General features: G+C 36.3%; 3 protein-coding genes across 5 annotated transcripts; 1 reads left to right on the plus strand and 2 right to left on the minus strand.

Annotated features, from left to right (window-relative positions):
* On the plus strand, positions 724–6,704 carry LOC109720425. 3 transcript variants are annotated; one of them, XM_020247529.1, is made up of 7 exons: positions 724–1,495; positions 2,574–2,788; positions 3,244–3,351; positions 3,431–3,529; positions 3,930–4,003; positions 4,619–4,662; positions 6,434–6,704. In XM_020247529.1, exons 2-6 carry the CDS (start codon positions 2,639–2,641, stop codon positions 4,641–4,643), a joined length of 456 nt encoding a protein of 151 aa, XP_020103118.1. In that variant the 5' UTR covers positions 724–1,495; positions 2,574–2,638; the 3' UTR covers positions 4,644–4,662; positions 6,434–6,704. The 3 variants fall into 3 exon arrangements, with proteins under 3 accessions (XP_020103118.1, XP_020103119.1, XP_020103116.1); XM_020247527.1 differs by having other exon boundaries at positions 733–1,495; positions 3,232–3,351; positions 6,434–6,699; XM_020247530.1 differs by lacking the exon at positions 3,930–4,003 and having other exon boundaries at positions 731–1,495; positions 3,232–3,351; positions 6,434–6,699.
* On the minus strand, positions 8,386–11,439 carry LOC109719920 (polyphenol oxidase I, chloroplastic-like). The gene is made up of 2 exons (XM_020246766.1): positions 10,523–11,439; positions 8,386–9,519 (listed from the first exon to the last, which is right to left on the minus strand). The coding sequence occupies exons 1-2, from the start codon at positions 11,399–11,401 to the stop codon at positions 8,665–8,667; spliced, it is 1,734 nt and encodes a 577-aa protein (XP_020102355.1). The 5' UTR covers positions 11,402–11,439; the 3' UTR covers positions 8,386–8,664.
* On the minus strand, positions 19,059–21,728 carry LOC109719964 (polyphenol oxidase, chloroplastic-like). The gene is made up of 2 exons (XM_020246822.1): positions 20,892–21,728; positions 19,059–19,910 (listed from the first exon to the last, which is right to left on the minus strand). Exons 1-2 carry the CDS (start codon positions 21,726–21,728, stop codon positions 19,059–19,061), a joined length of 1,689 nt encoding a protein of 562 aa, XP_020102411.1.

Below are 26,748 nucleotides of genomic sequence, written 5' to 3' on the forward strand. Positions count from 1 at the left end.
TTTTATTCCATCCATTGTTTTGTGCTTTTTGAGGCCCTATTTTCTCGCTTCCTGTTAAATATGAAGTAGGTAGGTTGCTTTCTTTTTCTCTCAAGAAAAAAAAACATTTATGAATTATGTGCAATAAGTAGAACAAAAACATCCTTTTCTTTGGTAACATGGGGAAGAAAAAACAAGGCGGTACTACTACCATGCTTCAACATGGCATGACTCTGGAATATGAATTATGTCATGTCACTACTACAGATACAAGATTTAGTGGCGACTTTTTGGTGGCGACAAGCACTGTCGCCACCAATGCATTTAATATGGTGGCGACATTTATTTGTCGCCGCCAATTCATAGGATATGGCGGCGACATATAATAATCGCCACCGATACAGATGCTTTGGCGGCGACATATAATAGTCGCCACCTATACGGGGCATTTTGGTGGCGACATATAAGAGTCGCCACCGATACGGGATGCTTTGGCGGCGACATATAAGGGTCGCCACCGAAAAATAGAGTATTAGTGGCGATATTTGTCGCCACGATATCTCCTTACTTATCCCGCCACATCTTCCCTCCTTTTTTTTCAGCACTCACACACCCTCTATGCATAAAGACCAATTTACCCTCACCTACTCTATATACATTGTATAAACAGTGGGGTTTTTTTTGTCAATTTATATTAAAAAATAGTAAAAATTTTTTACCTTACTTCTGAACCCTTCTCAAACCCATTTCGCTTTTCTCTGTCTCTCTACCTTAACCTAGCTCTTCGTCCCCTCTACCTGTAGTAGCCGCACGGGTAAGGGGAGCCCTTGATCGGCTTATGCCCGTACTTGCGCCACGAGAACTCGTCCGCCGGGAGGAGGAGGAGGACGAGGCCTCGGGTCGGTGGGGGATGGGCCGGGGCGGAAGCGGGCGTGGCCAGTCCGGTTGAGGATGGAGATCATCTTGCGGAACTTGGAGACCGTCTGATCGGCGATCTCCTTGCAATCCAACGGCTGATACGGCCCCGCCGGCTGCGAGAGCTGGAACACATGTGCTCCAAGCTCCGCAGCCCCGCCGCGGCCGCCTCCTGGATCGCCGCGTGCTCGTCGATCTTCGCGCACCCCATCAGATCTACGGTCATCCTATTCTTCTTTTCCTTTCTCCTCCCCTTTCGTCTCCGCTACTTTATCCTCTCTCTCTCTCTCTCTTCTCTTCTAATTTCCTCTTTCTCTCCGCTCCACCTGCGGCTCCAGCAAGCCCCGCGCCTCCGTCTTCATCGGAAGCGAGCCTCGCGCCTCCGCCGCCTGTGGCTCCAGCACCCCCACGGGGGGCTTCGCTGCAGGCCACCGCGCCGCGTCGCCTCGTCGAGCCGCACCTGCGCGTCGCCTCGTCGAGGAGCAGGTTCAAGCCGCACCTTCACTGCAGGCGAGCCGTAGCTTCAAGCCGTCACCTGCGTGTCGCCTCTACATCCCCAATTATTCGGTGGTGCACGAAAAGGGGCTTTTGCCACAGCAACGTGAGAATCCAATTCTTTGATATTAACATTTTCTTAGTACAATATATTGATCTCTTTAAAAGTTTTATGAAGTTCAACTAGTTACTTTGTATTTGACATCCTTAATTGCTATGTTACACTCAGATCATCCCATATTAGCAGCATTTGCATAAGAATATACGTATGCATTTGTATACCAATTTCCCCCCCCCCTCGTTTCTCTCTTTCTCTCCCCCTTGCCTAATGGAAAAATATTTCCAATTAGAATTATAAGCATTAACAGTTGCAAATTGCGGCTTTTCCTAAATTTGAAAATCTTTTCCTTAGAAATTTGAACGGTTGATAGGATAGAAGGCTAATTTGTTCTACAAAAAAGTGGCTAAAGTCATTTTTATTTCTCCATCTACTTAACTATATATTTATATACATTTATTTAATCATGGATATGTTGTTTCACTTAATCAATTAGCTAGGTGAAAACGCCCACATTTTTTGACACATCTGTCGACCTGAAAACTAGCTTCATTTTTTTTTTTGTTGGTACACTTATTACATGAGTTTGGGTAAACTGAAGTTTAAAATTGAAGGCTCAATCTCAACCACAGAAAACTTTATTTTATATTTTTAAGAGAAAGGTCGCAAGTTGTCTGCTTTGTTCAATTTTTTAGATATGAAGTCAAATAGTTAGAAATTAATGTGAAGCAAGAACTTATATCAACTATTAAGCTCTTAGCACATTGTGCTAGGTACGCTTAGTCACAAAACAATTTATTGAATTATGATGGAGGATTTTTCCACCATTCATTCATTGATTCAATACGTTTTCCAATTTAAGGTTAATGATGGTCGACAAAAAAGATTGAACTTTTGAATGTATTTTACTAGTGTGCTTTTCACACTCTTATATAAATGAAGAATGTAGCCTAAGTGACACACATGGTTGTGCAATTGAATGGACTCAGATTTGACTTGGTAAATTGCTTTGAGTGAGCGAGGATGAAATTTCATAGGCTGCATATTAACAACAAAACTTATTCGATTTCCTTTTTCTTCTCTAAATTTCATAGGTTGCATATTAACTACTGTTTGGTTCTTTCAGTTTGAAACACCAACATAGGATGCGTGGCATAGAGAAAGGCAATGGAGCGCCATCCAATGTAGTAGATGAAGAATCTACTGAAGGAATACTTAAAATATCCAAATCCTAAAAGCACACTTTCTCCTTGTTGGTTCAATTTGGTTTTAATGCAGTTCTTTTTCCCTCTTCTCAAGGCTCTTCCATCTATTGGCATCCCAAAGAGCCACAGCATGCAGGTTAGTAGCAGTTCTATCTATTATTTCTATGGCAGTTACTTTCTATGAAAGTGCCATTCCCTGCATTTCTACGAAAATATGTAAGAGTACTCTGGATAAAAAATAGATGCAATACTTTAGGATAATATGTTTCGAGGATGTATTAGTTATTACTTCAGTCGAGACACATATATTTGAAAGACTAGAATTTTTGCTGAATAAGCTGTGATAATCAATATTCATTCTATAGTTCATCATAATATTTGCTACACCTCAGTAGTCTATGACATACTCAGCTATATTCTGCTCGTCTCTTAGCGGCTAATGGGAAATAAATAATTTCTGATGCATCCTAGCATCATTGCAGATAAGTTGCTAATTTTTGTGCAATCAAAGCGTGAAAGTTTGGTAGAATCATTTACTTTTTCTTGTTTCAAAAACAATTTATGTAACTTATGACACAGGTGATTTCTCAGCTTCCGACAATAAGCATCCCTTCAACAGCTGGTTATACATCAAGCCTTCTTGGTTATTCTATTTTCCCACAGCTGCAAGGTATTTTGCAAGCAAATATGCTCCAAAGGGTATGTATTTTTTTTTCTGCTCTTTTTCTTTTTTTTTTGTTGATGCCCTTTTACATTTCTTATCCTCTCTCTATTTTAGGACAATATTCTTATTTTGATGAAGCAGTTGAGCATTAGTGAGCAATCCCCCGAGGGAGTATTACCATCAGTTCCTGCCATTGTAACCGAAAAGTCTTGGGTTGGTTATCCAGTTGCTTATCCCTTTTTAGTGCTCTTTCCTTAATTACTTGGAAAATCTACGGAGGCTTATCCAGTGCCCTTTTTAGTGCTCTTTCCTTAAAACCTACCGGGCCTTCTGCATGTATTTTCTTGCAAAAGCATCTATTTACATGTGCAAACCCTCCGTAATCCAAATATTTATGTATTCTCGTTGCAAGTTTAGTTTCTTACGGAAAGAAAATAAAATCTTTATCCTAGGGATTGCATCTGTTTGGCTTAATCGTCATGAATACTTCTTAAATTCAGGTTGAGGTATTAGACGGGACTCGAGATCTAAATAACACTGGATAAAATTGCAAGTGCGCGTCTCTTTTTTGTTCTCTTTTGAAGATAAAAATTTGTTAATTTTTCTCTTTTAGGTTTTGGGTTTTGTGAGCACCGCGTTGGGTTTCACCAGATTCGGCGCCGGATTAACGGCCGGGGTTGTGATTGGGTACTACTTGTTCATTTATTTCCAACTCACTGATGTTAAGATGCGCTAATTAATCAGTTTTAGTTAACGCGTTTTAATTGTTTGAGATTGTTGTGATTGTACAGCTCTTTGTTTGTTTGTTTTTTTTGGTAGTTAATTATTGTGTTGTGTTTGGATTTTGGGGAAATTAAACCCAGAAATGGAGTTTTGAATATCTGAAGATTTTTGTTTGAATTGGCTCATACTTGCTTTAATGTTGTGCGTATCTGATCTTTGACAGTGTAAAAATGGCTTGTAGAACAGTTGGCAATGCAAATTTTGGATTCTCTATTTCTAATTTTAAGGCCTCTATCTTACGATTTTCACAATGCGATGTATGAGATGTACTTATACACCAGGGTTGATTGCACTACAAAGTTTTAATTCAAGTTCGTCACAAAAGTTTAACCCTGACTTCATTTTCACCCTCAGAGCTACAATTTTGATAAAAGTTAACATACTAACATAGCCGCGATCTTGACATAATCGTTTGCACGTTTAGATGGTAGCTGATTTGTCATTAACTTGCATGTAACCCTAAGCTTATTTTTACAAATGCAACAACTAATTAGAATTGTTCTTTTATTTCTCATGCAGGGCCGAGATGTCTACATCCTGTTAAGCATATTGTCTACATCCTGGTAAGCTTATTTTCTTGTTGTTGCCTTCTGGAATGCATAGATCCAGGATATGCTTGGTTTGGTTTTGTTTCGTTCATATTTGATTTGTCTCAGGCTTTACATTATTTTATTTTAAGATTGCTTGTCTTAGACTGTTCAGCTTCTTGTTTCTCTTTTGAGTTCTTTGTGTTGGTGAATGCGATTTTCAGCTTCCTGTTCAGCTTCCTATTTCTCTTTTGAGTTCNATACGCCGTTACTTAGTTACAGAACTCCTCTCTCGTCTCATCCTCGTGCGCTGCTGCTAGTAGAAGTTTTTGGTTTCCGAAAGGTATTGTGTAATTATAGGAAACTGTATGACTCAAAACTACTGGTTCCTCTGTGATTCAATTGTGATAATCGGGTACTTGTGCTCTTCCAGAATTTAACTATTTCATGATCTTTTTGTGGAAAAAAAAATTAGTAAGTTGTTCTTCAAGACGACCTGTAAAATTCCGCTTCAGGTTTTGGTGATTGTTCTTTACTGATTTTAACCTTTCTCTGTTCAGCATGTTCTGTATTTTTGTAGCTACTATAACGAAGGCAGAGAATGGTCCCAGATGTCACCTTGCTTTTGTTTTAATGTGTTGATTGAGCTACATAAAGTAATCATCAAAATATCGAACTATAAAAACCAGATGCTGAGTGGTCTATATTCTTATTGTCCTTTAACAGTTAGTGTAAATGCGGCGCTAGGCTGAAAAAATGGCTTGCAAATTTCTGCTCCGTTGGCCTATTCCAGTTTATACTGCTCATAGAGACCCTCATTCAATGTTTGCGACATTCAATCTGCAGTTTTATCTGATTCATGATAGATATTACATGTACATCTGAGCATTCCATTTGTCGCCATCGACATTTAAGAGTGGTTGCGCTGTAACAACTCAGTAGTGTGATTCACTACCCTCTTGATCTCCTTGTAGCTGGTATTCATGATGCTTTTAGGCCTAGAAATTCTTCTTTATTATTTTTTAAGTTACTATACATACGTACGAGCTAGTGATCAAGATGGCAACTACACAATAACAACTTTCTAGTGATCAAGATGGCAACTACACAATAACAACTTTCTTTTAGACAGAAAGAGCGCTTTCAGGTGATAGCACTTTGTTGTCTAGTTTCAATAAATTGTGTTTGATTATTGAGGCGGCCGAATTCGGTGCATCTGTGCGTGCTTTTGGGGTCCATTTGGTTAACAATTTGTTCTTCCTTGGGACCATCCAAAGGATTCAGCCGATACTCTCACATTTAGTCCATTCAAAGATGAGCAGTATTATTTTATTCACTCAGAATTTTGAATACTTTGGCCAAAAATGGGATCATATCTAATACTGTACGATTAAGAAAATAAGATTTGAAGCGCTTCAAATCTGATTGTTTTGTTTGTGATTGAAATATGAGCTGAAATAAACGTTACTTGTTACTTGTTACTTATTACTTGTTACTTCATTCGCATTAGTAACTTGTTACTTCATTCGCGTTCACATCTTACTATTTTGTAATTTCTTTTTATGTAATATTAGTCATATTTATAATTATTATTCTGATTTCTTAAAGTTACTCAATTTCTGTGTTACTCTTAATGCTCAATATTTGGTTACATGAATTGAATTAATGTCGATTTCTGGCTGTTATATAGTTCATAGAAAACATTGTTATCTACGTACTTGGCCTCTTTATTTTTATATTGTTTGCGTTATAAATTCAGGAATCAACAAATGTTGAAAAGCTAATTTTTCTTCATTTTTGTTTGCAGATTTATAAGAGGTGGTGATGAGAAATATTTTGGCAGGTCATTGGTGATGTATTGAATCAAGTTTAAAAATTTAGGCATATTTTGAAAACTTTACATTTGATAGCATGTGGAAATGACAAAAACACTATTATTGTGTTTTGTTTTTTGGTTTTGTTGGGTGATTATTTTACTTATATATGATGATTCAGTTTTACTTATATATATTGTCCCAAACTTCTTTATGTTGTGAGAGACACAATTCGATGCAAAATGTAGAATTTCTGATTGTTGATCTGTCGTTTGTTTGGAAAGCTTTCTCTCATATTTATGAGAATCGGCTCTCTTTGTCCCAAATTTTATTTGGTTTTGAGAAGCTTAAATTGAAATTAAAGGTTAAAATTTAAGAATGAGAAATTTTTATAACTATATGTTATTTTTTAGCAATTTATACTAAATCAATAATATCTATTACTACCAATTATATTTTTTAAAAAAATTAATTTTATATCAGAAAATGGTGGCGATAATAGTCGCTATCATAAAACTGGTCATAAAAAAGTCTCGCCGCTAATTATCTAACTTTTCGCGGCGACATTTATTTGTCGCCGCTAATTATCTAACTTTTAGCGGCGACGGTATGTCGTCACTAATTATCTAACTTTTCGCGGCGACCATTTGTCGCCGCTAATTATCTAACTTATAGCGGCGACACATTGTCGCCACCAAATAGTTTTACCGACGGGGTTTTAGGCGGCGGCATGCGGCGACAGATTGTCGCCGCCAAAACGTTTTTAGTGGCGACAATGTTGGCTATGGTGGCAACATTTGTCGCCACTAAATCTTGTATCTGTAGTAGTGAATTATATAATTCGATGCATGCCTCGGAAGTAGCTCTACTGTTCCAGGCTAGTTTTTGGAGAAAATTAAACAAACAAGCACAATCTACAAAGCACAGGACCGGAGAGTTGCAGTGTGGCATCTTGTGTTTGGATTGAGAATTTTAGATGCGATAACATTATTGTTCCCAGATTCTTCTTGGAGTTGTAGTAAGATCCGAAAAAAGGGATCGAACAATGAATTAATTAATAATGCATGCTAGTTTCTCTTCTTGAACATAGCCAAATTAATTCGTACATGCNTAGTACCAAACGGTTGTTGCCGTTATGTTTTCAGGTTTTGAATGAAAAAATATATGGTTAGAATAATAGTGATTTTTTATATAGGGTTGGGTGGGTATTTGGTTGAATAGTATGATCAAACAAATAAAATGATAAAAAATATAAATTTGACGGCGAAAGGCTCAGTAGCACTAAACATTTAGTGCTATCCATAGTATTATGACCGAACTCTCTCTCTCTCTCTCTCTCTCTATATATATATATATATATATAAATTATATATAATATACTTCAATGTTTCTTCGAAGTATATATATATATAAATTATATATAAGTGTCTTTTCTTTTTTCAATATTGAGGGTAAAGCACTAGCTTTTTGCAATATCATGGTCAAGTGCGTAACTCTTGAATGCGAGTTATGCTCCATCCATGATAATGAGAACGTACTACAGCAACCATTTGTCAGCCCCTTTCCTTTATCTTCATTAACGAGCAAGGGAAAAAAAAACCCTTAGTACGTCATCATATTCGAGAGGAAATGAATCTTTGAATATTCCAACAGCTAGAGTTACCCCACTAAGAAAATCCCTTCATTGGCTTTCTCTTTCTCTCTCTTTTCCTCCTTTTGTTCTCTCTCTAGAATACGCGCTCTAGCTACCATGTGATTAAAAGACTTTTCTTTTTCTCACCTCCATTACGTAATTTGTACAAGTTGTTGATATATATATATATATCTATATATATATTACTTAGGTAAACTGTCAATTAATCGTGTCGTATGAAATCCTCTTAATTTTACTTTATAGTATATATTGAGGAAAAAACAAATATTTTTCTCCAAAAAAAAAAAAAAATACGTGAAACATATCTTAAATATCTATTGCACCACGCAACTTTGCATAGTAAACTCATCATTATTCCTTATACATGCATACGTACGTTATACGTATCCACGCCTAAACTACTACACTATACCAGGCATTATGGCTGCGCGCATGCATGCAACTCTCATTCAGCACACGCTCGAGAAATTAAAAGTGACAAATGGGGCAGATTACATACGCATTTATTCTCTTCTATAGGTAGGTAAATGCAATTTTTTTTACTTTCATGTATAGTTAATTTGCTGCTGATCACTTGGAGAAATCGATCCTTAGCCCACCAACCTTGACCAACCCCTCGCCTATCCTCGGCACGAGCGTGACGAGCACGCTCTCGTCGTCCTCGGCGCCGATGTCCTCGAGCAGGTCCGTTATCCCGAGCCTGAGCGTCGTTTTAATCCTCGCCTTCTCCTTCTTCCCCTTCTTGTGCTTGTGCGGCACCTGGACGAAGCTCCCCGCGAACTCGCTCGCCTCCGGCCCCACCCCTTCGTTGTCCGGCGCGTTTATATACACGTCGAACTTCACGGCCACGTCCTTGTCCAGCTCGATTCCCTCCACCACCAACACCTCCTCCTCCCCAGTACTCCTCCCCGTCTTCGGCCTCGCCACCGTAGAGCTCACCGGCTTATCCAGCACCACCGGAAATATAGCCTCTGTCGTGGAAGGCGCAGCGCCCCCCGGTGTTTTCTTCGGCGTCGGCTTCGCACTGATCCACGGGATGTCGACGTCCTGGTACGTGTACCGCAGCGCGTCGGCGCTCAAGCAGTCCTTTACTTTGACGCGGACGAGCTGCGCGTTCTCGTCGTAGAAGAGGAAGGACGCGTTGAGCCAGTCGGGGTCGGTGAAATCGCGGTGCGTGCCCCCGAGTTTCCGCCACACGTACCACATGCGGTCGACGTTGCCGTGGTGGGCGAAGAAGATGGGGTCCCGCGCCGCCGCGTAGAACGTGCCCATGTCTTCGTCGTTGGGTTGGTTGGGGTCGCCGGTCCACAAATGCATCGTGTTGTGCGGCACGAGCTCTAGAGTGCCTGCGCCCGGGTCTGGCGCGTCGCCCGCGCGGTACGCCGCGCCCATAAACAACTCCGGCGTCTTCCCGCCGGATATCACCTGCATGCCGATCGATCAAGGTTGAAATTAATTTTAAACACCTAGTACTGACCGTCCTCGGCGCAAGTGGCAAAAGAACGCTGTGGTCGGTATTCGAAACCTAAATTTAAATTCTAATTTATTTATATTTTTAATTAAATTTATTTTTAAATAAAATAAGTGAGGTGGATAACATATTTTTTATTTTTTTTTTATTTTTTTGATGGAGAAATAACTCACATAACCACCATGTAATTTTATCAAGTTCAATTGTTGGAAAAGGTCTTCTACGAAAATAATATATCTAATAAAAAACTTCCGCANAAACCTGCGATAAAAAATGGTTGTACTTAACCCTGTTGAACCCCTCGTGCAAGGATTGCAAAGTTTATCGATTTTAATTATTGAGTAAAAAAATAAATAACATGACGTATATATATAGAAAAAAAAAAAACTAATTTTTGGATTGGAACAGCTGCACGATTATCATTTAAGGTGGATTGTAAACTTAGCATTATTCAAATTAATAATAGAATAGAAATTGACCTGACCCAAGTACGGATTAAATTTATGTGCCACTTTTAAGTTTCTTATGTCCCAAGTAAGTTGTACAATGATATATATAAATTTTTATAGTGATACTAGGTCAACATTCCAAAATGACCGTAACCTTAGAAAACTATATATTATTCAATGGTTGTTATCTTGTATCTTTTTTCATCCTTTAATTTTTTTTTGGTTAAAAATAAATTTAAAAAAATATTTGTCAATTTTAAATAGAATGTCTAAATTAAGAAAAGATTTATCCTCGACTCCTCTTCTATTAAAAATAGTTTCGATCCGGGCCTGTTCTATTAATCTCTAATTCCTCTCTTTACTCTTTTTACTTCTAGCTATTACTCTAGACAATTAATCTCTCTTTTCCATGGTACTCGTACGTACGCTCCTAATTAGCTAGCTAGGTCGGTACCGGTGAATGAAACCGGCCGGAGTATGGCTCTCGGCGCACTCGATCACGACTCACCTGTCGGTACATGATGGTGAGGTTGTGGGCGATCTGCTGCTCAGGGGTGAAGGTCGGGTCGGTGCCGTTGTAGTCGAGGTCGACCAAAGTCGGCGGCTGGTGCTTCGCATTGCGCAGCTTGTCGTAGAGCGGGGACGAAGCGTCGGCGTAGATGGCCGGGATCTGCATGCCCCCCGGCGCGTCCCAGTTCCAGAACGGCAGCGCGAACGTGTCGTCGCCGATGAGCTTCCCGAGTATGCGCTCGTTGAAGTAGAGGTAGAACCGGTGCCAGGGAAAGAAGAGCCACGAGCTGTGCACCTGGATCTCGAGGTCGGGGAAGCCGATTTGGTCGTACGCGCCGTCGCAGTACGCACAGTGCACTTTCGCTTGCTGTACGAAGTTGCGCGGGTCGTCGGCCGGCAGGGCCTTCATGAGCTCGACCGCCTTCTTGTACTTGGCCAGGTAGTCGGCGTCGACCGACTGCGCCGCAGGCCGCACGCGGAGCGGGTCGGAGCGCGGGGGCAGCTTGAAGTCCACGATGGTGGATTGGTACGGCGGGCAGCAATCCGTCGGCGGGGCTGTGGCGGGGAGGTCGGCAGGCGGCCCGCAAGTTGAGATGTCGGGAGCCTGGATAGGGGCGCCGACGGCTCGGCGGTCGAGGCCGAGCCCCGCGGCGGCACCGTAGAGACCGCCGACGCCCAGAAGTAGGTCGCGGCGATCGATGCCTCGGCTCTTCTCAGATTTGCACGAGATCATCTTGCGACGGGGCGGTTTGGGACTCTTACAAGGGGGAGGAAGGTGGCGGTGAAGCTTCTGCTGAGAGAAGGAGCATGCAAAGGAGGGAGAGGAGAGAGTGGAGTTGTTATTGGTAGGGTGAGCTAGTATTCGGAGGCTTGCCATTGTGGATACCTAGGTACTATCTTTTCGGTGGGACTGTGAGTTGTGATGCCGTATTTATAGTACCGTCGTTGTGCACAGTTGCCGCGGTCGCCTCTTTGTTGTAAGCTTTCAAACCAACTTTTCAAACGCTTTAAATATTACGTAAGTCTTTTTTTTTTTTATTTAGAGATAAACAGCATGCTATAGTTTTATTTATTTTATTTAAAAATAAATTTAGCTGAAAATATAAATTAATCAGGATTCGAACTTAGAAATATTACGTAAGATTAATTTATCTTTTTCTCAATACTAGGATTTTACTAAGTCCTATAAAATTTGTTATAATCCTAGGATGTGGATTTGCATTTATTATATAATAATTCCATATGGATTATAAAATTAACATTTCTTGCTCTTTCTTTTTAGAAAGAGAAATGCTATACGTCATTAATGTTCATGTTTTTTTTTAAGAGTATAATGGCTTACGTCTTTTTGGCTTTTTGTTAATAAAAAAAAAGGGTGATAAGATTTATCGAGAAAACATGACTTCTTAATTAGAGTTGTAAGATTACAATCTAAAATAGGTCATAGGTCTAGTACTCCTCTTTTAGCCATACCAGCCCTGTAACTACTTTTTGACTGTAATCTCTACAACTCTTCTTTTCTTTTCTTTTTTTTTGAAAAAAAAATAGTATGTCACACCGCTTGGTTTATTATTTTTTGTAGAAATAAATTTAGTTAGAAATGTGAATCAATTAGCATTCGAACTTGGGATCTCGGATACCAACTACCAAACTTTTTGCCACTTGCTATAGCGATGGTCGGTTAATCCTACAACTTTATTGATTTGGTTCATGTAAGCTTTTTTTTTGCTAAGATATCGTTTGGTTCGGAAATAAATAAAAAGTGGTTATTCCAAGAATAAATATAAATTGAGAAATAAGCGGGGATTAGATTAATTTTGCGTTTGTATGAAATTTAAGTAATTCCTGAAAATAAAAAAAATTAGCGTTAAAGGATAGTGGATTTTATTTTAAAAAACTAATGATAGTACCCTCTTATTATATTTGAATTTGAATTTTTTATTTTTTAAATCTATATTTTTAAATTTAAAATTTTAACTTTGAAATTTCAAAATTTGAAATTAAAATTTGAAATTTAAAATCTCAAATTTAAATTCAAAATTTTAAATTTTAAATCTCAAATTTAAATTTAAGATCAAATTTAAATTGAAAAAATATAAAATATAAAATTTTAAATTTTAAAAATATAAAATATCAAATTTTAAATTTTATAATTTAAAATTATAAACTTTAATTTTGAGATTATAAATTAAAAATTTTAAAAATTTAAATTTTTAATTTTTAAATAAAATTTTAAAATAAAAATAATTGTGGGAACAATTAATAAAAATACTTTATTATAATAAATTTATAAATTTTTTTAAAATTTAACTTAAACTTAAATTTAATAAAAATAATTTATTATAATATTTAAATATAATTTATTATTTTATTATAAAATTTATTATTATATTTAAATATAAATAATATGTATTAATATAGTATAATTAATAATTTCATAATAAAAATAATATATTATAATTTATAATATTTTATATTTATATAATTTAGTTTTAATTAAATTTATAATTTTAATTAAGATTGAAATTAAGTATTGGAATAACACTATTCCATCAAAATGATGGAACCTCAAATTCCTTACTATTCCGGAATAATCGGGAATAGGAAGGTTTGATCTGGATAAAATATCCCGATAAAATGTCACTCCGTTTGGCGGAATAGCGGGGATAATTTTCGTTATCCTCGCTTATCCTCCGAACCGAACGGGGCTAAATGTTTGTTTTTTAAGAAAGTTTTAGTGGAGACAATTTTTATGGTGAGAGCACCATAGCTATCATTTTTATTTAATTTTAGTTTATGTTCCATAGCAATTTTTAGATACTTGAAATTATTATTGATTTTTTATTAATTAAAAAAGAGAATTATTGGCTGGACCTAGTAGAAACATGCATGTTACCTGCCTGCTATCGGATTGCAGGAGAACAATCACATGTTGGATTCTTCTTCTTCTTTATGCTTATTACTTGTTTCAGTACAACACTTCTACTCTAGAGCCATGTTTGGTTGGGGGATTAAGGATGGAATAAAAAGTTTAATCCACCCTTATCCCCTAAACACAAAAAAAGATTGGCGGGAACATTAATTTCCATCTTAATAAGGAGAGGGAACTAGTATTTCCACTCCAAGGTGGAACAATTAAGCTTGGATAACCTAGCTTGTTCCACCCGTGAAGAGAGAGAGAGAGAGAATATTTAATTTATTATAAAATTTAAATTTCATAAGTTCAAAAGTTAAAATTTATATAATTTTTAAAATTACAAAATTAAAAATTTAAATTCTAAATTGTTTAATTTTAAAATTTTAAATTTGTTTATATTTAGAATTTGATATTTTGTATTTTTAAATTAAAATTTCATATTAAATTTAAAGTTTAAAATTTTATATTTTAAATTTTAAAATATAAATATAAAATATAAAAATTCAAATTCTGGTATAAAGAAAGGGATAATATCATTATTTTTTACTCATAAGTTATAACTATCTACTTTAATTCTTTTCTCATCTTACCTAAGCAAATGCTATTTTCTTTTATTCCTAAAAATAACTCAATTTTTCAATTAAATGCAAAATTGATTTAATCTTTTCTTATACTTCAATTTATACATATTTCTGGAATAGCCATTTTTCGCTTATCACTGACCAGGTTGGAATTAATTGAGTAAAGTTGATTTACGTGTTACAGTAACAATCAATAAAGAGTTACTTATTTGAGTAAACTTGCAATGTTATGGATGGAATTAATTGACTTGGACAGGTAATAGAATAAAAGCTGATTACAAAGCTTATCTTTATGCATATGAACCGTAAAAGATCCGAAAATTTGAAACTATAATAGCGAATGTTCCTAAATTAACCTTCTTTGCAATCTTATTTAATTAGTTAAAATGGAAATTCCCAAGTACACAAAAAAAAGAAGAAGAAGAAGAAGAAGAAGAAGAAGAGTAAGAACAAGCCTAGTCGTGCATATATACATTGCTAGAGGGAGGGGGTAAATAAATGGCACGCCCCAAAATGATTTATGTGGTTTCTTTTTCACGCCTTTTCTTCTGTTTTTATGTGGCTCTTTAATTCTTTTTCACGCCTTTAATTTTTTTTTATTTTTTATGGAGAACTAAAGTAGAACAAATGCTCAATGATGCTCACTATAGAGGAGATAATTAAGCACGATTGACGAAAATGTTTGTAACCATTCTAATTTTGTGGGGTTTTTTTTTGATCAATTATTTGGTGGTCTATTAATTAGTACGTGTTGTAAAATTATTTTGAGGATAGCGTTTCAAGCTCATGTGCCCGCTCAAATTTAGAGTTCCTGTAACCAACCTTGGAGTTAATACATATAGACAACTCAAGTTTATTTGGCAAAAATCTACTTATTTATAATACCTCTATATTATCTACAGATTATTCGTCCTAAATTTGCCACGTGACAATATTTTTTTTATTATTAGGTGCAGGCTTCATTCCAAATAGGCTCAAGTCCTTATATATTTTTCTTTTTTTTTTTGCTTGAGCCGAATCGGATTTTTATCTTTTTTTTTTTCAATCGAACCAATCGTTATTGAGTGTGGGCTTTTCTAAACCGGCTCAAGTATTCTATATATTTTTCTCTTTTTTTACTGGAACTAAACGGGATCTTTTTTTTTTTTTTACTTGAACCGAATCGGATCACACCTATGCATTAAGGCGAACTATTCTTCTTTCACTTCTTTCAGCTTATCTTTCTTCATCGACGAGATGAATTCCACTCCTTATATCATCGCTTCTTTTATTACTGTTTTCTCTTCCTTTTTGATCTTTTTCTTTTCTCCAATTAACTATCCATCGTATTGTACGGAACTAGTATTATGTTAATATGAGATAATTAATTATCTACTATTTCTAGCAAGAAATGTGGTAGCTAGGGCGCCTCTCTAAAAATGCTGTATCTGATAGGCATGTGAACCTACCTTATCGGTAGCTAGGCTGATACAATAGATTTGCTTCAACGAGTCTGTTTAAATTTAAAGTTTCTTCATAACTACAAATTATATCGTTATCATCATACGTATGCGTAATAATGAGAATAAAAATCTCTATGAGCCTCATTTTGTTTCTTCATTAATGAGTGTGGACAAAAACAAAAAGATATACTAGGATATAGCGCACAATCTCATATTCAACTATTCAAGGGGCATGACCTAGCTAGTTGCATATACGAATATCTACTACATCGTACTCAAAGATATCTTTGACGTCTAACATCACAGCTGCCATTGTGGAATAAGCTCCGGATTAGCTTGACCGGGAGACATTAGGAGAGCTTTTGGAGGAAGCACTTATGCACTTTACCACGCGCTGTCACGTAAGCAGATGAGTGCCAATTCCGTATGTCTTTTCTATTTGCAGTTCAATGTTTTTCTTTTCTTAATCTCCTACCTTAATATTTTAACTTTTAATATCAATTTGGTACGATCGACCGTCCTTAGTGTAAGTGATAAAGGACTTAATGATTGTTATCCGAGATCCCAAATTCGAATCATAATTGATTCGTATTTTCAGTTAAATTTATTTTTTTTTAAATTAAACGAACCGAATTACATGTTACCTTACTCTTAAAAAAAAAAAAAAAAAAAAAAACTAGTTTAGTACAAGTGACGCTAGGAATGTCTGTGCTTTTGACGTGTTAATTGTTTAATATATCATAGTACGTACCAACTCTTTACGGAGGAACCGAAGTTTTTTCTTTTTTTTCCAATCTTTTATAGGCATATTAGACAAGAAATCGATTAAATTTATAGATAGATGGGAATAAATTGTAGAGTTCTCATTTAATACTAATATTTTGTAGCTCAAAATCTATGGGAAAATTTTCTGTTTTTACCGAGTTACTATATAAGCAATTGCATCCATTGTTTAACTACCATTTAGCAATTAACTTGAAACCATAGTGAGCTTGTTTACTTGTTTTTTGTGGTTGGAGTGATCTTGAGTCCACTCAATTATCGAATCCCCTACGTAACCAAAAGTTAAAACATATTTTAAGTATTTAACATAAAAGAACCATAAAGTGAAAAATTTTGTGTAGTTAGGGTGACGTGTGTTTGTGTAAGATGTGTAACCACAGAGGCCCCTTTTTAGTAGTCAATTCTGCATGCAATTGTCTAATCTCTATTTTAAGGGTGTTATATATATATATATATATATATATATATATATATNTAATATTGCAAATAATTAATAACTGAATGCTTAAAGAAGTGGAATAAAGTGAAACAGATTGTTCAACTACCACCATTACAACGTTTGCTAATGTTAAATACACTAATCACTATTCTGAGCCCACATAGGATTGTGTAAATTAGGATACTTCGTTATCTTTGTTTGAAACTTCATCAAATCCTCATCCATTATCTTAGTCCATAAACGCACAAGAAATTAAACTTTTTACTTCTACAACATTAAGATAGGAAAATGCTATTGCTACCCATATATATGCCCCATTTAGGTCGTAAATCATATATCCTATCATCCTATAAATGAGTTTTCCCATCACTCACATAGCACCCACTTTAGGGTGTGGGCCACGTTGCTCTAAACAAGGTATTAGATGAGCTCTTTGACAGATTTTTTTTTTTTTTTTTTTTTTTTTCGCATGAATAATTTGATGTTGTAGTGAGTTCTTGGAGTTATTTGGGGCTGGGCCAAGCCCAAACTGCAACAATGTCCACTTTTTACTCAGCCAATCTCAATTGAGCAGGCCCATCAAATAAAAAGTTTGGTCTCCCAACTCCAACGCCCAACCCAATGGGCCGTGATATATAAAGCCTAGAGATTTTAGTTTTGGGGAAATTTTATGTCCAAGTCCCCTTTCCATCCCAATATTGTGCACGTAATTATTTGTTCCAGTACAACACCTCACCTCCCGCCTAGAAGAAATTTTGATGTGTTGTAGTCAATAAAAAAATATATTTATTTTACTTGAGTGATCTTTCAATGTTTCCTTCCGTAGAGTGATAGAGCAGCGTTCCTCGATCTACTGCCCTTTCTCCCTTTTTTTTTTCGCTTGTTATTTTCACTTCACACATTTTGTAAGAAGAGAAATACTATTTGTACGTTTAAAAGTACAGTATAAATCTTACACTTATTTAGTTAAAAGTTAAAAATTTTGAAATTTTTAAAAATAAAAATAATTATTAATAAGTTATTTTTGGATGTATATATATACACTACAATAAATCTTGCGCTTAAAAACACGTTAAACAAAAACTAGCAACAGTTGAAAGCATCGGTAAGAATAACCCTAGACATTTGGAAAAGTTTCGAGCAAAGAATCATTAAGTAAATATGTCGGGATAAAAATACCAATACTTTAATATAGTGTCGGAAAATCTTTATTAGTTTTTGATGGACGACGCTTAATCATAGTGTCGTCACATGCCAAATATTGATGACGTTAGGATAGAACGTTGTATAAAACAAATTTTATTGTAGTGATAGATGTCATATCTCTATATATATAATTTATCAAAATTTCTTATATAATCCACATAATTCTTTAATATCCGAGTAATAACGTATCCTATCCTCAGTTAAATGATTTTCAGCTAATTGATACGAACTGGCATAATCCGTCATATTGTCATTAACTTTTATAATCTTTTATACTTATCAAATCGTTCTGTTAATTGCAGACGCCCAAATAAGTTATTTGGTAATAATTTGTGCATATGAAAATTAACTTGTTTTCTACCACATGTGAATTTGCTTTTAGGACATGTTTTACATCCCCGATTAGAGACGGATTGGATTATATTTAATCCGGTCCGTCACTACTCCCACAATAATTCGGACGAATAAGATTAACTGATTCCGGTCGAGCTGATTAATCCCACTCCGACGGGATTAGGGTAGTGGGTCAGGAGAGCACATATACATAGGACGTATACATCCATAAGTAAACCCTCGTCCCCTTCAAATTCTAATTCAAATTTAGAATCCATATTTTGAATATATTTGTAGAACAAGAAATACGAATACTGATTTCAAATTTTAATTTAAAATTCATTTAAAATTCATGTTCAATATTTTTTTATTTAATTTTGAAACTTGTATTTTATGAACTATATCTTAGAATTTAGAAACTGATAGAAGTTTTCTTTTTTTATTCGGAGATAGACTATACGAAGAAAATCCTACCGGTCCAGTCTCTTCATTTTCCTCTCTACATTTCGATCCACAAAAGAATATAAATAATTCAAAGATGACGTCACACTTCCGTACACGTACAAGATTAATGACACCTCCAACCATGGCCGCATGCATGCACGCACTTGCGCACGCGCGCATGGAACTCTTTATTCGACAAACGCTTTAAAAAGTAGTAATGAAAAAGGAATAAAAAATTGAAAAAAAAAAAAGAAAAAAGACAAACGGATGTTGTCCCAAATCAATTATTCTCCCCTGCAGGGACGTATAAATTAATGTAGATTGTAGATTGTAGATTGTAGATTGTAGATTTCTCGATCCCCCTTCATGATTTGTATTACGATCATCGATCACTCGGAGAATTCGATACTCAGCCCGCCAATCTGCACTGTCCCATTCCTGGGCACGAGCGTGACGGTAATGGTCTCGTCGGTGGCGGCGCCGATTTGGCGGAGCAGCTCGGATAAGCCGAACCTGACGGTGGTGTTCATGCTCGTGCTACTCCCTTTCTTACTCGGGTGCGGCAGCTCGATGAAGCTCCCCGCAAACTGGCTCGCCTGCGGGCCCAGCCCTTGGAAGAAGTTCGCCGCGTTTATAAACACGTCGAACTGCACGAGCTGGTCCTTCTCCATCTGGACTCCATCCACCACCAACACCTCCTCCTCCTTCGCAGTCGTGCTCCCGAACGCCGGCCTCGCCACAGTCGCGCTCGCTGCATTATCGAGCACCAGCGGGAATGTTATTTTCTGTGGTTTTGTAAATGCAATCCTCGTCAATGGCGCTTTTGCCGGCGTCGCAGTCACATTGATCCACGGGATGTCTACGTCCTGGTACGCATACCGCAGCGCGCTGATGTCCAAGCAGTCCTGTACTCTGACGCGGACGAGCTGCGCGTTCTCGTCGTAGAACAGGAAGGTCGAGTTGAGCCAGTCGGGGTCGGTGAAGTCTTGGTGCGTGCTTCCGAGGCCCCTCCACAGGTACCACATGCGGTCGACGTTGCCGTGGTGGGCGAAGAAGATGGGGTCGCGCCCCGCCGAGTAGAACGCGCCCATGTCTTCAGTCTTGTGGGTGGGGTCGCCCGTCCACCAGTGCACGCTGCTGTGCGACTCTCTCTCTACAGTGCCTGCGCCGGGGTCAGGTTGGTCGCCGGCTCGGTACGCAGCGCCCAGAAACAGCTGTGCCGTTGCCGCACCGGTTATGATCTGTCGATCATGGTTGGCATTTTAATTAGACACGTCGTGCGCGCGTCATAACACGATGCAAAAATATTAGTTAGTAATAAGAGAGTTGAAATTGACACGCCGCAAGTAATTAAAATTGTTTTGCATCGTTTCCCGTCTGACGAATGCATGTGTCCACTTCAAGCTTCTTCTCTTCTCTATATGAAGGTTTCAATTCAATTCGATTCAATTTTTATATCAGCAGTATAATTAATACTATAAATTTTTAGAGGTATATATATATATATATATATATATATATAGAGTCCAGCTGCTATACTATCGGTAGCACGGGGCCTCCCGTGCTACCAAGTTGTTTTCAATGATGCGGCTTCCAAATCGACGATCAGCTCCGTTAGACTTGATCTACACTATTAAAAGTATTTGGAAACTAAATTTCATAATTTTTCGACATCATTTGATTAGTGATCAAAAGATCTCAAAATTGACCATTTTAATAGCCGATGTGGCGTGTTTGTGAGTTTAACGGTGTAAAACAATCGAAATCCGATGAAAATTTTATAGAAAATTTTTTTCACTATTTAGAGTAAGATCAGTATATCTGATCTTGAGTTTAAATCTTTTATCATTATTTTTTATGAGGTTTTATTTTAGACTATTTGTTTGATAGGTAAATGATATTGAAAAATTATGAAATTTAGTTTCCAAATACTTTTAATAGTGTAGATCAAGTCTAACGGAGCCGATCGTTGATTTGGAAGCCGCATCATCGAAAACAACTTGGTAGCACGGGAGGCTCCGTGCTACCGATAGTATAGTAGCCGGACTATATATATATATATATATATACAGTGGCTGTGGATACTCGATCCAATCGCTTATTAGGTAGTAGAACGAACCGTCTGCACGCGTGCTTGCTCCAGTACTGCATGGTTTTTTAATTAAGTTGATGCGATCGATGTAGTCTAATTAATGAATAATACGACCGACGCACGTACTTACCTCGCGTTTCATGACCTGGAGGTTGTTTTGGATCTGTTGGGCCGGGGGCTTGGTTCCGGAGAAGCTAAGGGAGACCAAAGCCGGCGGCTGGTGATTCGCATTGCGCAGGTTGTCGTAGAGCGGGGACGAAGTGTCGGTGTAGATCGACGGGATCTGCATGCCATCCGGCGCGTCCCAGTTCCAGAAAGGCAGCGCGAATGTGTCGTTGCAGATGAGCTTCCTGAGTATGCGCTCGTTGAAGTAGAGGTAGAAGCGGTGAAAGGGAAAGAAGAGCCACGAGTTGTGGACGTCGAGCTCGAGGCCGGGGAAGCCGAGTTGGTCGTACGCGCCGTTGCAGTAGGCGCAGTGCACGTTGGCCTGCTGCTTGAAGCTGCGCGGGTCATCGTCGGGGAGGGCCTTCATGAGCTCGACCGCCTTCTTATACATGGCGAGGTAGTCGGCGTCGACCAAGTGAGCCGCGGGCCGGACGCGGAGCGGTTCGGTGGGCGAGGGGAGCTTGAAGTCGACGACGGTGGATGTGTACGGCGGGCAGCAATCCGTCGGCTGGACGCCGGTGGGGAGGTTGGGCGGTCCACAAGTTGAGAGGTCGGGGCCGGGGAAAGGGGCAGCATCGACGGCCAGACGGTTGAGCCCGAGCCCGAGCCAGGCACAGGCGGCGCAGTAGATCAGCCAGCCGAGGCCCGCGAGCTGGCCGCGGCAGCCGACGCGGCCGGGCGGCCTGCCGGCATTCTCCTTAGAATGTTTGGAAGCACTCTTCCGAGGGCATTCAGAGGGAGAGGCCAAAGCAGAGTGGTCGTTCCTAGCGGGAGCTACTAGTCTGGGTTGGGGACTTGCCATAGTGACTTTACCTAGCTAGTTAGGTTCCACTTGATTTGCTTTGGGTACGTAGGATTGCGGGAAAAGCCATGTATTTATAGTGTGCAACCTACGTGCCCTTTTGTTTTTTCTTTTTCTTTTATTTTTTTAAAAAGAAACAGTGCTAAGTAGGCCTAGAATTTGTTTTGGTATCTAGTACTATATTCAGCTCTAATACTTAGTTTAGAGTATTGGTACTAAAATGCTCTCAAAATTACAGTAGCGGTGCTCAAAGTCACGTATCGATACAAAATATAACAAATAGTTTTTGACACTTGCGGATTTTGAGGAACTTCGGAAATATTTGTCAATATATGCCACTACTCAGATTTCATTTTTTATTACTTAATATTCAGAAATCTTAAATTTTTATTTTTTCACCGTGATATTGGGTCAGAATATAAGTCATATGACTTCACGTAATTCAATATTTATTACTTAAATAATAATAAAATAAGCTAATTAATTAATTAATTATAAAAATTATACAAACTGCATGCTAACTAGTAGAGAATTGCACTTAGGGGTGGCAATCCAGCTCGCTGTTCGCGAGCCAGCTCATGTTCGGCTCGCTCGTTTAGTAAACGAGCCAAACACGAGCTGAATTTTTCAGCTCGTTCAATAAACGAACCGAACACGAGCTGGGGTCAGTTCGTTCGTGTTCAGCTCGATAACAGCTCGAATACATATATTTTATATTTATATAATTTATTTAATTTATATTTTTATATATAAATAAATAATTATATATAATATATATTTTTATTATTTTATTTTTAGAAAAATAAAAATATAAATGCGAGCTTAATTATAAAAAGACTCATTTATATGTAAAGTTTCAACTATTAGATCAAAGTCTAATAGATAAGATTTGATAAATTTATTTTTTATATATATTTAATCAAATTATTTTTAATTTATTGTTCGTTGGCCAGCTCGTGAGCCAGCTCGAGCCGAACACGAACTGAATTTTTCAGCTCGATACTTTAACGAGCCAGCTCGTGTTCGGCTCGTTTAATAAACGAGCTGAACGCGAGCCGACCCCAGCTCGCTCCTGTTCAGCTCCTTTACACCCCTAATTGCACTAAGTAGTTAACCATTTCAATAATTATTTAATTAATTAACTATCAAATTAATCAATTAGAAAGTTAATAAACTAACAAGTAAATATATAACACATTATTTAGTTTTTCCGTAACAAGTTAACGAACTATCAGTTTCATATAAATATTAATTAATAGATAAGACATTTGTTACCAAATTACTTAGTCAAATACTTAATAAGGTAATTAAATATGAATAAAAAATCAACCACGTAGTTAGTCAAATACTTAATAATTTAATAAATTTATTAGGTAATTAATTAAATAATTGATTAATAAACAAATCAATACATAGAATTCCACTCAGATAATAGTTTAAATTAGTTTTTTCATGACCAAATTAGTAGTTCCGTGGGTTGGGTGGAATCGCTATTTTCCTTTTTCATGGTTGTTCACAAATAACTTTTTAAGAGAGGAACAACAGTTCCTCATTATGCATATTTGTTTTACTGGATGTGGTGGAGAATTTAGTTGTTCTTGGTTGTAACCGTTACGTTATTTGTTTTGCTGTAAATTAAATTTATTCAAAAGATTATTTTTTCAAAATACCGTAATTGATTTTATCGTGAGTGGCGCCGAATTCAATACGAAAGAAAGAATAATAAAAAAGTAAAATATTAAAAAATTTTAATAAACTAGATGAATAAATATTGGATATATAATTACAGTTTGAAAGTCATTAGTTTTATATCAAAGAAACAGTAATTAAAAAACATTCCTCATGAACCTCAATCTAACTGAAACTTATTCTGAATCTAAAAATTTCTTATGGTTAAACAAACAGGGCCCGTGGCATTTGTTTTGAACTAAAAATCTACATATAGTGAAACAAACTGCGCAGAAAATTTAGCATAATAATTAAGAAAATGTACTACCAAACAAACGTTTTCTTCGTAACTGTTCATCGGTTAAGAGATTATGGAAGGTGATCTGTTACAAAGGAGGTATATAGGGGAATAGACAGATAGTGATTATCGCTGCTACTTGGTGGGCTCTTTGGTTGGAGCAGAATAGAAAAATTTCCGCAAATACTAAGTTCTCTTTAAATTTATTTCTGCTTCAAAAATAATTCCCGTTGACCTTTTTTTTTTTTTCCCAAGGCCACAGCTGCCTCACCTTGTGGCCAAGTTTTTTTCTTAAATGAATGAAGCAGTAGCAAGCTATCTTTTCTCCAAAAAAAAAAAAAAAAAAGGAGAATGAAAAGGGTCAAGGAAAGGTTGGTTTGGTGCCATGGATCCGGGCTTTTAGATGGGAAAAGACTTTGTCGAAGCCCGGAGTACCCTCAATTGTATAAATTGCTAGCTGTTATTGCGGTAGTTGTGCGAATTTCTTTTTTTGCGAGATAGGTAGGACGCTATCCGCTTCGTTTATTTTATTTAAAAATAAATTTAGCTGAAAATGTGAATCAACTAGGATTCGAATTCGGGTCTCGGATACCAACCATCAAGCCCTTAGCCACTTGCTGTAGGGACGGTTGGTTAGTTGTGTGAATTTCATCATAGCTCATCACCTGTTTATTATTGGCGATGGTCAAGTGTTCATTGGACAATATGGAATGGACAGGTCCACTGGTTAGGTTGGAGGTAGATACACTTATTTCGATTTTTGAGCTGTGTAATGGCGGGAGGAGATGTATCTAGGAGGTGCAGTAAATGTACATATATATAGACAAATATTCTCCTCAAAGATAAGCGTTACACTTTGGTTTTGACATGCATGTAACCTAACTCATTAGTACTAACAAATTTTGACTCCTAGCAAACAACTTAAAATACCTAAATTCAATTACTAGAATTAGTATGTATGACCGATCGTCTCTAGAGCAAGTGGCAAAGGGCTTGATGGTTGGTACCCGAGACCCAAGTTCGAATCCTAGTTGATTCACATTTCTAGCTAAGTTTATTTCTAAATGAAATAAACGAAATGGATAGCGTGCTACCTATCTCTGAAAAAAAAAAGAAAAGAAAAAGAATTAGTATGTTTGTCACATATAACCCCCCCTTATTCTTCTACATTGTATAATGTGGAACACCTGTTTTAAACTATGACGTCTTAATCAGAGCTACAATAAATATAACCTAAAATTATCAGACGATGTAAGGCCCACCTTCATTACATTTTTCACTAGTTTACCAATTCTGATACTAACTGAATGATTCGGACCGCTAGTACTAATAATTATTGAGTCTAATCAATCAACTCAAAATACTTAAATCATATTATTTGTTTAGCATCTCTCTCGCATATGAACCACTTACACTCTCCCATGTTTTTTGATAAAGAATTCTTTTTGTTGAAAGAAATAGGTAGCACGCTAGCTACCTGCTTCGTTTATTTCATTTAAAAATAAACTTAAGTAGAAATGTGAATCAATTAGAATTCAAACTTGGGACTCGGATACCAACCACCAAACCGTTTGCCACTTGCTTTAGGGACAGTCGATGATAGAGAATTTTTAAGGTGTAACAAACAGTATCGGACGATGTTATTTTATAAAATTTTTATACGTTAAATAAATATATAGAACTATATTTATTAAAGGCCCACAATCATAGAAGTATATATGTATGTATTAAGTTAGCGATTAATTATGGCCGAGGAAATTTTAATTTTTTAAATTTCATTGGTGCAGCAAGGACAGTTCTCTCCTAAATTGTAATATAAGACATGCGAATAAGTGCTTTGCATCTTGCTTTGTGCTTTGTTGAAATATTTGATTGGATTGGATCTAATTTTTCTATAGAATGATTGAATTTTTAATTTCAATTTTATTAATGCAAATAGATTAACCTGATTTTAATTATATATATATATATATATATATATATATATATATATATATATATATATATATATATATAATATAGAATTAGGCTGGAATACTATCAATAGTACCAAGCTATTGGTGCTATTGATTTTTTTAGCCCTTGAATTGAGAAATGGATGTTAGGATGATGTAGGCCCTTAGAGTTGAGTAAGTGGTTGGTTGAATAGTATAATCTAACAGGTAAAAATAATTAAAGGATTAAATCTAACGTGAAAAATTTGATAGCACCAAATCCTTGGTGCTATCGATAGTACCCAGCCGGACTCTATATATATATATATATATATATATATATATATATTATATATATATATATATATATTGAATTGAGCTAGAATACTTTTAGAAGCACCAACATCCAAAAGCTAGGTTTCTAGCTTTTGGATCTACTCCTTGATTACTAATAGTCCTTGGATCAAACACTATTTTACTTTGAATTTTTGAAATTTAAATATATAACTCTTAAATTTCAAAAATTTAAAATTAAAATTTGAATTTAAAATTTCAAATTCCAATATTCAAAGTTCTAAATTTTAAATTTCAAATTTTAAATTTAATATCAAATCTAAATTTAGAAATATAAAATTTTAAATTTTAAATTTAAAAAATTAAATATATCAATTTAAAATTTAAATTTTAAATTTTAAAATTTAAAATTTAAATTTTAAAATTATAAATTTAAAATTATAAATTTTGATTTTAAAATTACAAATTATAAATTTTTATAATTTAAATTTTAAATTTTAAATTTAAATTTTAAAATTAAATAGGGATTGGAATAGCTATTCCTATCCCTATTCTGGAACAACCGGCCCGTTAAGGGGTGGAGTTAGCAATCTCACCCTTTTTAGAAATAACGTTATATTTAGAAACCTACCTACCAAATTACCACTGCTATCGCAACTGTCTAATGTATTGGAGTGTTGGCGATAGAGTAGGCAATTTTTTGTAGAGTCGGCTGACATCGGTGTTTGCTATATCCTTCGGTAGAACGTTTTGTTGCTACTTTTATTCTAGTTTTTCTTTTTAGTTCTTTTTAGTTCTTTTTCCACCCTTTTCGAGGCCTTAGCTA

Source organism: Ananas comosus, linkage group 14 (genome assembly GCF_001540865.1).
Source record: "Ananas comosus cultivar F153 linkage group 14, ASM154086v1, whole genome shotgun sequence".
Classification (NCBI taxonomy): domain Eukaryota; kingdom Viridiplantae; phylum Streptophyta; class Magnoliopsida; order Poales; family Bromeliaceae; genus Ananas; species Ananas comosus.